Raw genomic sequence first — 12,060 nt, 5'->3', positions numbered from 1 at the left:
TTAATAAATAAATAAAATATTAATTTGTCCGCGCGAGAGTAAAGTCCCTGACCAGAACATCGGCCAGGGCGGCACCGCGGGCGTCCCCGGGTAGAACAACAATTACTAAAGAGCCCGGGGGCCCGGCCACCTCCGTCGGCACCGCAGTGCGAAATTTGAGCGCCGCGCTTTCGACGTCGCGGAGCACGGGAAGAGCACAGGGGCCGGCAAGGGTCGCTCCTGCAGCGCGGGACCCCGTCCTCCCAGAGGAGCCCCGCCGCATCGCCGACCATCTGCACGTGCGGCGCGAGGTCTCCTCTCATTCCAAATACACCGGAAATGCCAGCGACGTCGATGGCCTGTCGACCGACACCGTGACCACTGTGACGTGCGGATCCCCCGTGATGTCCACGGGGTACTCCGCGGGGAGGAGGAGTACGCCGCTCCGTCCCTCCCCCCTCCCGACCATCTTGGAGGTGTCACTGTGCGAGGTTGACGTGCGGATGCGCCAGGAGACTATCACCCTTTGGATACCGGAGGAGGTGCAACGTGGAGCATTCCCAAGGACATCGGGGGAGGAGAGAGATCCGGGGGAATGGAGGATGAGCTTGGGGAAAAGAGCGAGGCGCCGGCGGAGCGACGGCTCCGCGGAAGGTGGTAGTCCAGCGACGGCGGGGCCGCGGCAATTGCCCGGCTTGCCGATAACGCTGGCGAACATCAATTTTAATAATAACAATTGATTTATTACATTTAGTTAAACCATGCTCGGTGATCCTGCAACGTACCAATATTCGCTCTGTTGCAGGTGTACCAGAGGGGCGCCCCCAGAAAAACAGAGGCCATCTTCTTTCACGATGGTCTCAGAGGGAAACCACCGCAGGCCCAAATAATGGTGGACGACATCCCTGCATAGCTGAACAATAGCCTCTGATATCTGGGGCTGTAGCTGGACGGAAAATGGAGCTTCCGCGACCACATTGGTCGTCTGGCCGAGAGAATCAACGGGACTACAGCGGCACTTAGCCGCTTAATGCCCAATTTGAGGAGGCCGGACGACCGTGTGCGCAAACTGTATGCGGGCACCGTGAATTCAATAGCCCTACATGGGGCTCCGGTGTGGGCAAATGAGGCGGTGGCCACGAAGAGTATTCGAGACACTCTGCGACGAATGCAGCGCAGAGTGGCCATCCGTCTCATCCGAAGGTATAGAACGGTGTCCCATGCAGCGGCCTCCGTACTGGCGGGTCTCCCCCCTATGGAGCTCCTGAGGGCGCATGCCCGAACATATGCCAGGGTAAAGGAACTCCAGGGGCTGTTACGATAACCGCTAGGGTGAGAGGTGTCGCGAGGCTCCAAGCCCGGTGACAAATGATGGAGGAATGGAGGGAATATCTAACCTCCATTCCTCCGACCGAATCGGGAAGGAGAGTCGCCGCGGTCGTGGGATCTGTCCTGGAAGAGTGGACTAACAGGTCCCACGGCAAGATGTCGTACCACCTGACTCAGGTGCTCGCCGGACATGGATGTTTCGGCGAGTACCTGAGGAAGATAGGGAAAGAGCGCACGGTAGCATGTCACCACTGTGAAGAGGAGAGCAACACGGCGCAGCACACGCTGGAGCACTGCCCAACGTGGGCGAATGAGCGCCGTGTCCACAAAAATGTAGTCGGGGAGGATCTGTCGCTTCCGACTATTGTTGCAAACATGGTCGAGAGCGACGAAGCCTGGGAAGCGGTCGTCTCCTTCTGCAGAACAGTTATGTCGCAGAAAGAGACGCCCGAGAGAGAGAGAGAGAGAGAGAGGCTGCCGCTGCAGCATTAAGCAGCGACAGCGATGATGTGGACGGCGACGGGGCAAGGAGAGGCGGACGCCTCCGCCGCGGACTCCGCCGCCGTCGGTAGTTGAATATGGAGGGGGACATATCCCCTCCCTCCTTAATTACCCAGAAGGGGGAGGAGTCAGCATCAAGTGTTGATCCCTCCCATTTCCCTCCGTGGTCCCGTGCCTCTCCTTCTTCCCCCGTCGCCGTCCACATCGTCGCTGTCGCTGCTTAATGCTGCAGCGACAGCCTCTCTCTCTCTCTCTTTCTCTTTCTCTTGAGAGGCGACACTAAGGACGGGGACTCGAGTTCTCGTCCTCCCCCGGGGGAATCTTTTTTTTATTTTTCCCCCCGAGGTGGTGGCGTGGGGATGTGACCCCCCTGCGCCACGAATATAAAACGAGAAGGCCTCCTCTCTCGATCACACTTGGGACAGGAATGGGGTCACGTCCGGCTACTCAAACCGGACGTAGACCCCACGGGTAGCAAAGGCAAGGGGCCCTCCGGAAATAATGCAATCGCTCGTTCCCGGAGGGCCCTGGAAAGACCCGGGCCAGGTCACCGCAGGGGTTTGAGTGGGGCGCACATAACATCTTAGCACCCCTAAAACCCACATAACCCAGTGTTCCGTCCCCCCGGGAGTTTGGTCGTGTCTGGCAAGGCGAGTAGACGTGTCTAGAGTCGCTTCGCCAAGACGCATTAAAACGGAGGGTTCGAAACGTGTTTTCGACGGAAAATCGTGTTTCGTGTGATTCGGGGTAGTGAATACGCGAGAAATATATACTTTTGGTTAGTGTGGACTTTGTTAGTCATTAACAATTAACAGAAAACTGTCTCAGCCGGTGGCGTCACAGCCACGCCGGCAAGTGTAAGAGTGAAGTGAGCTTGATTCTAGCTTTCAGTTTCTAAAAACTATTTCACGCGAAGCTGAGTAGCTTTTAAAACTGAGGTGGTGTGGTCTGGTGCGGAAAATATCTCCTATGTGTGTTTTTCCGCCGAAAAGTGACGGTCGGGTACGTGGAAGAACGTGACGTCACGTCCACGTCCACATCTACATTGGCCTTGTATTATAGTGTAGTGCCGTGATGTTATGTGAATTTGGCAAACCACGTATACTAGTGGAAGCTGTACAGACCAAGGAACGGTGATAGAGTGCATTCTGTTTTTGAAACATTTATTTAACGCTGTATCTGGCCTAAAACTGGTGTTGAGTGTCGCGGTGACGTCACTGTGTGACGTGTCTCCCGCGCTCTTGTTAACGCAAAGTGAAATAGTGGGATGATGACACTATGAAATAAGAATAGACGATTATAAAGTTGTAAAACTAAGCCTTATTAGAGGCATGCAATTACACAAATTGGACAATTTAACAACTAATGGAAATGTATGAGAGTGCTAAAAACGTGCAACGGAATATAGTATTTGCGGTGTGTTGCGATTGTGTAAGACAAGGCTAGACATGCTGTTGCTAATTGTTAATGTAACAGCATAATTAACGATTACATTTTATCTGGAAGTGTAAGTGCAGAGACGGAGTGTTGTTGTATCTACATATACCGCGGCCTCAAGTTGAAGCCGTCGCAGCCAACGAGAGGAAGCGATGTGGATTTACAACAGCCAATGAGAGGAAGACGGTACACGGATGACCGACATAGCGTAACATGGATGGGCATGCATGGAGTAATATGGACAAGTGATGTGGTGCTTCCATGTAATAGCCGATAGACATATGAAAGGACAAGAGTATTTTAATAGGATGTTCTCTCTTTAAATAGACAAGTAACAGATGAATCTCTTTATAAAGGAATAAAAAGAAAGTAACTAGTAAAGAATGTTTGGTTATGCAGATTGGGTGCGGGTTTTGTGATCAGTGGTTATGATGTACGATTGCTTGGAACCGCTGTGCAATGGCCCGTGTAGTAAATTCATTGGTGTTATTTAACGGGGTGTACATTAAAATAAACAGGGAAAAATATATTTTACTTATAAAACTAAAGTGTTCCCCGTTCGTAGTAGCGCAGGGAATTTCTTGACAGACGTTCCTCTTGACAGTAACCTAGAAACGGACGATCGTACGTGCCCGGTCTCCTCTGTTTTCTTTAGAAAACCGTTCAATGATCCGGTGGACGTGCGAAGACTACTCGACGGTCGAATGCTTGGATCATTGCGGCGATATCTTCCTTGAAACATCATTCTCTTCTGCCAGCTTCGAGGGAAAACCTTAAAGAAAAGAAAATATTAGAATAAGCGCGATATTGATAGACGATAAATAATTAGATAGGTTTAAAACTTAAAATTAGATGATAATATTAAATAATTAAATAATAGACTATCATAGTTATATTTAAAATCTCTTACTGTTATCACTTACCGTGGAGTACCTGGTGCTGTCAATACGATGGTTCTCTCCGATATCGGTGTCCTCGGGGTGTTCACCTGAAAAGGAAGAAACTATTATAAGACGATGCAGTGATAATTCAATAATTGTGTACGGAATATCGACCGGCAATCTAAAATCAGAGTGTTATATAATACTAGTAGAATCACAATAGCACAACTATACTATAAAATATTTACGAACTTTTGATGCTGGCGACGAGTTAACTCCATCCGGCATTGAGATTAGTAATTTAGCTGCCCGAAAATTAGAAGAATCAATCAATTAAAATATTACTCTTATAGATAGCTATAACTAAAACATAATATCATAAAAATAGATTTTCTTGTGTGAACTTACATAGAAAAACAAGCAGTGGTCTTACGTGACAGAGATAGTCTTTTCTGGAACAATTTTCTAGATTCGAGTTCGTACTTTGAATAATATCCCTGAAATGGGAATAAGACAATAAATTAGACAATACAATATAGTTTAGTACCATTCAATACACAAGAAACACCAGGTGACATACTATAGGTTATACGGTGGATTGTGACAGATATTCTAACCTGATCTATAGGTTATGAATAAAGTCAACATATAATACAGATATCCATTGCAGAATAGAACAACTATACTCCTTGAGGCTTTTATATTTTTCTAGAAGAAGAATAAAGTATCATATTAGTTTATACAGGGTGTCCCAGAACAACCTTTCATCCGTAAAATGACGTATTCCTGACACAATTTTAAAACAATTTTTTTTTTACCAAAATTTGATTTGAAGCGTAGTTTTTTAGTTATAAGCAAAAATAGTTAGTAAATCATACGTCGAGTATAGAAGGCAGGCAAGAGCGGCGCGGCGCACCGCGAGCGCGGGCTCAGCTGACCGTCCGACGAGTGATTACCACCGCATGAGTCGCTAACTATTTTATCTTATAACATAAATTATATATATATACAGGTTAGATCCGAAAATTTGCGCAACACCCTTTAAGGGAAGGTGGAGAGTGTTATTCTGAACAGAAAAGTCCTGTATTATTTTACAATTTTTTCAATATTTAAGAAAATATTAATTGTAAAAAATCAGCCAATGAAGTACCGCGAAAAGCTTGCGGTGCAAAGACGCTTCCCACTGTCACTTGATACTAGGACAACGAAGCAGTAGGAGGAGTGCTTTGCGAGCGCGCTTTGCAGCGCAAGTCAAACTGAATAGAAAAGTCCTTTACCATTTTGCGATCTTCATAATAATAACCGAGAAATTAATTAACAAATATTGACAAATCCGCGCGAGTACAAGCGCGCGGCGAGAAAGCCCATCCTACTGCTACACGGTTACTAGACGCTCATTGAATGATAGGAGGAGCGGTCTACGACTGGCAATAGCTGTGTATGAGTAGCGCGCCTAGTAACCGCGTAGCAGTAGGATGGGCCTTCTCGCCGCGCTCTTGTACTCGCGCGGGTTTGTCAATATTTGTTAATTAATTTCTCGGTTATTATTATGAAGATCGCAAAATGGTAAAGGACTTTTCTATTCAGTTTGACTTGCGCTGCGAAGCGCGCTCGCAAAGCACTCCTCCTACTGCTTCGTTGTCCTAGTATCAAGTGACAGTGGGAAGCGTCTTTGCACCGCAAGCTTTTCGCGGTACTTCATTGGCTGATCTTTTACAATTAATATTTTCTTAAATATTGAAAAAATTGTAAAATGATACAGGACTTTTCTGTTCAGAATAACACTCTCCACCTTCCCTTAAAGAGTGTTGCGCAAATTTTCGGATCTAACCTGTATATATATATATAATTTATATATGTATTTATAAATATAAATCTTCTAATAAACCTAACCTAATCTTTCTAAATATTAATAATAAGATGACAAAAGTCATCTGAAAAAAGTTTCAAAGATAACTAAAATATGTTTAAAAAGAAATACTGAAGATGACGATAAGATGTCTTGAAAAGAAATATTAAGATGACAATAAGATTTCTGAAAAATACAATAGACATCTTTTAGTCATCAAGATCAACTTTTAAAGGAAAAATTGTCTTAAAATTATGTCAGGAATACGTCATTTTACGGACGGAAGGTTGTTCTGGGACACCCTTTTTTTTTTTTTTTTGTTAACGCAGGGGAAATGCATTATGCATACCCGCCAACCCCATATTAGCCCGTGGGAGTATCGGCGGGTTATGTGGGACTTTAATCCACTAAAACCCCTGCGGGTGTCCGGCCTGGTCGATTGATGGGGGGAGCGTGGGCATTGGCAGTGGCATAATCTTCCACGCTCCCCTCCTCGATATTTATGTCTTCCTCGCGGTGCCGGCCAGGTGAGAGCTGGCTATGCTCTCCGACTTCCGGCCGTGTGATGTTAATTATTTCGGGCTACGGGAGGGACACCACCTCTCCACGTAGCCCGCTTCCCTCTCAGATGGGGGGGGTGCAAGATCCGAAGATCAGGGTCCCTACCCCGATCTCCGGTCTCCCCAGTTCCGGGTCTAGGTCCCGGGACTCTCCCTATCTCTTTACCAAGGAGAGACGAGGTCATACGGCCCATCTATCCATGAGGGGCCGTCCATCCTTCGCCTGAACGGATGATAGCAGGTGGTAAGAGGAGGGGGGGAGGAACGCACTCGCACTTCGGTGGATTTTTTACCGGGCTATGTTCCTCCCCCTTGCCGTCATCCGTTTCTTTTCCGAGGCGGTGGGGGTGGGAGTGGCGTGGGCGGCATAGCCCCCTGCCGGCAACCCGGTGGACAGAGGGCTGCCCCGCAGGGAGACGACGACGTCGGCGAGGCTGTCGCACAACGTGCCGCTCCCTCTCTCTCTCTCTCTCTCTCTCTCTCGGCAGCCTCCTTCCGCGACATAACCGTCTTGCAGAAAGAGGTCACCGCCCTCCATTTGACCTTTCTCTCCAGCATTGCGGCAACTATCGCCCTAGGGGAGAAGTCAAACCCGATGACTGCGGTAAGGGCACGGCGCTCATTTGCCCACGCCGGACAACTGTCTAATGTGTGCTGCGCCGTGTCCCTCCCATCCTCGCAGTGGTGGCAAGAGGTGGTGCCCTCTTTTCCAATCCTGTACAGGTACTCACCGAAGCAGCCGTATTAGGTGAGTACCCGCGTCATCCTGAAAGAGACACTCTGGCTCTCCGTTAACCATTCGGATAGACGGGGAGCTAAGCCTCGACGGTCCTTCGACCCACATGGGTCTCTTCGACGGTGGGGTGGCGTCTTCATTTCACCAGAAAGAGCCGTCGGGCCTGGCACCTTAATTGTTGCTTGATCTCGGCCGTAATGGGGATGTTGTTTCCTGCCTCCCGGAGCTGGCGCACCCGCCGATATGCTTCGGCATGGGAATGTGCCACCAGCTCCCATAGGGGCAGGCCGGCCAGGATCGTGGCCGCTCTGTGCGAGACGGTGCGGTATGCCCGCGCCGCTCGTAGGGCTTGGGACGCTGACTTTTTCTAAGCGTTTCGCGCAATACGCGATCTCCCATGACCCTTTCGGCCCAGACCGCTGCCCCATATAGGCCTGGACCGTCCCGCACCAGAGGCGTCTGACGACGCCTCCAGGCCCTCCGAGTTTGGGCAGGAGATTGTCCAACGCTGCGGAGGCCTTGGCCACTTTGGGGGTCAGAAGAGCAAAGTGCTCCCTGAACTTCCAGGTGCCGTCTATCTGGAGGCCGAGATATTTAAAACTCGGCTCCACAGATACCAGAGTGTCTCTTCCCAGAGGCAGTCGAGTTTCCGGTGGCGCCCCATGAGAGCCGTCGTGCATGAACACGGCCTCGGTTTTTTGGAGTGCGACCTTCAGCCCGACCGCCTCTATTCGGCGCACCACCTCTGCCAGCCTCGCCGTGTTGCGTGCCTCCATCCAATTGGCCCCCCCAGCCACGACCAAAGTGTCCGCGTAGCACACTAGGTCGCAGCCTAGGGAAAGCCAGCCGGTGAGGACCCTGTCGTAGGCGATGTTCCATAGCAGGGGGCCCAGTACTGACCCCTGCGGAACACTCTTAGTAACAGGCCTGGCCTGCATCGGACCGTCCCGCCCCGGGGCAAGGAGATATCGGCCTTGGAGGTAATCCCCGACCATCCTCTGGAGGTACTCAGGGATCCCAAAATCTCTCAGGGCCTCCCGAATACGCTCCCAGGGCAGGGTGTTGAATGCATTTGCGATGTCCAGAGACACCGCAAGTGACACCCCGCCCCTCTCACTATGACTTTCCGCGAGGGATCTCAGACGCAAGATTGTGTCGATCGTAGATCTCCCCTCGCGGAAGCCAAACTGCCGGTCATTTAGGTCGGGTCTTACCTCCTTCATATGCCTGACTATACGGCCGGCTATGATGCGTTCCAGCATTTTGCCGACCTCGTCTTACAGGCATATGGACCGATATGCCCAAGGGTTGAGAGGATCTTTTCCCGCCTTTGGAAGAAGGACCAGATTGGCCCTTTTCCATCGCTGCGGGAACCTCCCCTCTTTAGACACGCGGAAAACAGCCTATTGAGGACACCCACGAGTTCATCGAAGGTCAGCCTCCATATTCTTCGATGAACTCCGTCGGGCCCGAGGGCCTTGCTCCCCCGTAGCCTCTCGAGAATCCCTTCCATCTCTTTCCCTGTGACCCCCATTTCCTCTGTCCACCCGGCAGGGATCGCTCCGGTCGAGGGCATTAAGGCCAACGCGCCGGTTGGCTCTAACGGGTCGCCGGGAAACAGAGTTTCGACGATATCGTCAAGATGCTGGGGGTCCAGGGAGTCTATTACTGGGGCGCCCGACTTCTTCAGTTTCCTGAAGACGGTTTTGTACGGGCGCCCCCAGGGATTCTCGTCGAGGGAGGCGATAAACTTCTCCCATGCCCGACGCTTGGCGCCTCTTATCTCGGCGCCAAGGCGAGTCCTCATCATGCCATAGTTTACGCGTTCGTTCCGTGTGTCCGGTCCTAATCGTCTGGTGGCCCGACGAAGACGACGACCCTGGTGGGTGCATTCAGATTGTAAGGCAGCGATCACCGGCGCCCACCAATAGGTCCTTCTTCTCACCGACCCTTTCGGGACAAAAGGCATTGACGCGGCGCACGCGTCAATGATCCCAGACATGAGGCCATCTGCCTCGGCATTGGGGTCAGTGATATCACCCGTCCTGCCTTCGTCGGGCCAGCAGGCCGTATGGATGCAGGCCAGGAGTTTGTCCTCATCCAGCTTTTTGAGGGCTCATCTCAACCTCCTCAGAGGCGCCGTTGTTGGCGGGGGTATGGTGCCGTCGCGCGTGAGGACCACTCGCAACCAGACGTATAAGTGGTCTGATCCGGTTTCTATGTGGTCCAGCACGCGCCACTCTGACACCCTTCGCAGGGCAGCGGGGCTAGCCCACGTGAAATCCACGATGGAACCGCCCCGATGCCTCACGAATGTGTTGCCGCTGCCCTGGTTGAAGATCCAAAGGTCCTCGGCAGCGGCCCAAGTCTCCACCAGCCTTCCATTGGGATTCGTTCGCGGGGAACCCCACATAGGAGAGTGGGCGTTGAAGTCCCCCGCGACGACGGCCGGGCGCGGTGCCAGGCCGTGAAGGCAGGCGGCCAGCTCGTCTAGACGCCGTATTCCCGAACGGACAGGCTGGGGGGAGGTACACCCCCACCACCGTGATGGGCCCCCAGTCTGCCGCTACAAATCTCTCCCCTCGGGCGCGCAAAACGGGGAAAAGGGCACCTGCAGCGGGTCCGGCTACAATAGCCACCGATCCCAAGGTATCACCCACCCAGCGGTCGTCATCAGGTGGGACCCGTACGCGATCGACGACTACTCCGAAGCCACAACCACTCTCTACCACGGATTATGCGAATAAGTCGCGGGCTTGGTAGGAGTGGTTGTGGTTCGCCTGCAGAATAGGGAAGGAGGGAGCTCTACTCATTGTGAGTGAGACTCCCTCCCCGCATTCGGCGGTTAAGTTGCTGTCATTCTCTTCTGCCTCCATGATAGGGGTGAAGGTGTTAGGTGTGACCTGCACCACCTCCATCTCATTCTCGTTGGAGGCGTCTCCGATATTTTCTCGGAGACGCTTCCTCTTTCCCACAGCAATAGTATCGGACTGTGACATCGGGGGAGGAAGTTCCTGCTCCCCTGACCTCTTCTTTTGAGCCTTGCTCGGCTCCCCCTTGTGTGGCGCCGGGGTCACCTCAAGAGAGGTGGAGGGCAGGGCCACCTTCTCTCCACCCGAAGAGGGGAAGGGGGGGTTGTTTTCACCTTCTTTTTAGGGGGAAGAAGGTATGCCGGTCCCCTGGCTTTGTGGCCCGCCGGGAGCCCCCTCTCCTTGCAGACCGGGCAGTTGGGCTGTTTGGTGCAGTCCAAGACAGCATGCCCGATCTCGCCGCAGCGGTAGCACTGCTGGCTCCTGTCCGCCGCAATGCAAAAAACCCTTCACGTGGCCACGCGCGTGGCAACGGTAACATTGTAGGGCGGACGGGCAGTAGCTCGACCGTCCCTCTACTCCACCCAATCTTGATCGTCCCAGCTTTGGTAAGTTTGTTTGCCGCCGGGACGGGGCATGTAACTATGACGGCCTAAGGCCATCAGCTGCCTGTGTGAACCGGCCAACTTTGATGTCGGCCGCCCCGCACCCGCCAGTCAGCGCTACTTCCGCGGCCAGCTCCATCGCGGCAATGGATTCATCAAGGCGGCGGATTCTAATTTCCGCCGTCTTAACAGGGCGCGAACTTTAACTCCCTTTCTTTCCTCGAGGGCCTCTTGCAGGGCAAAGACCAGTTTAGCGGCCCTCTACCCGCTTTCGACTCCGGGGATCTCCAGGACGAGGGTACCAGGCTTTTCTCGTCCTGATAGCGTCTATGCCTAGCCCCGCCAGGGGGACCTTGCTGCGCGCAAGGCGCATAGTGTCGCAATAATCCCTCTTGGCACAGGTGACCACCACCGCAGCCGACCATGGCTGCTTCCTAGCAATTGGTTTATTGGCTGCAGTGGTCTTCCTTTTCGCTCCAGGCGTTGGGGTTCGTAGTGTTGAGGGGCTGTGTCCCTCACCTTCGAAGAAGGAGGGGATGCAGAGGGGGGAGCGGTCATGCTTCCACCTTTTCGTCCCTTTTTCCTCCCGACGACAGTGGCCCAGGTCTCCACCTGCGGCTTAGCGGCTGCCGGGGATGGGGCATCGGCACCGGTCTGCCTCCTCAGCCCGCTGGGCCCAGGGGCTGCAGCGGGAGGGGTGGGGGTGTGAGCGGTGTTGGCAGCGGGGGTGTTGGATCCACCTCCTCCCCTTTATTACTCTTTTTCTTCTTACCCGAGGCTGGAGTTTGTCTCTCACTCGCCTCGGGTACTTTCTTGCCCTTTGGGGCTTTAGGGTTTGGGGGAGAGATGACCTCTCCCTTACTCTCTTTCGCGCCGGTAACCTCTTTCTTCCTCGGCTTAGGAGCCTCATCCGAGGGCTCCTTAGGGCCTTTGCGGGAGAAGATCAAGTTCCTCAGGAGGGTCTTGATCTCCTCCACGTCCTTCTTCAGGCCCCTAATCTGGCGACGAGCATGCTTATTAGTACTCCTGGGGGGGGTGCTCGAGCATTGGGCGCTCGAAATCGGGGGATACGAGGGGTATGGGGGAGGGCTCCGTCTCCATCGGTTCTTTTTGGTCCGTGGGGTGGGAGACCTCATCTTTTTGGGGAGGGACGCTTCCACTCCTCAGGCCATGAACGTTCAGGTGGACCTTCTCCACATTGATAACCCTGGGTGGGGCAGGGGCAGGGGCCGCAGCGACAACAGAGCAGGACTTCTCCGCCCTAAGGGCCTCGATTTTTTTTTAGCTCTGTTCCAGCTCTCTCCCAAGGAAGAAGACCTCTTTCCGGAGGTCATCTCCGGCGGAGTCCCTCTCCCTCGCGAGACGCTCGTTGA

At 52.7% G+C, this 12,060-nt stretch overlaps 1 protein-coding gene across 1 annotated transcript; it reads left to right on the top strand.

The window, feature by feature from the left end:
• The first annotated feature begins 1,350 nt into the window (after positions 1-1,350).
• Positions 1,351-2,946, top strand: LOC140672921 (uncharacterized). Its single transcript, XM_072905406.1, has 2 exons — positions 1,351-1,734; positions 2,872-2,946. Exons 1-2 carry the CDS (start codon positions 1,351-1,353, stop codon positions 2,944-2,946), a joined length of 459 nt encoding a protein of 152 aa, XP_072761507.1.
• Positions 2,947-12,060: the final 9,114 nt, after the last annotated feature.

This window comes from Anoplolepis gracilipes, chromosome 14 (assembly GCF_047496725.1).
Source record: "Anoplolepis gracilipes chromosome 14, ASM4749672v1, whole genome shotgun sequence".
NCBI classification, from domain to species: Eukaryota; Metazoa; Arthropoda; class Insecta; order Hymenoptera; family Formicidae; genus Anoplolepis; species Anoplolepis gracilipes.
This window is presented reverse-complemented; position numbering and strand designations above follow the sequence as displayed.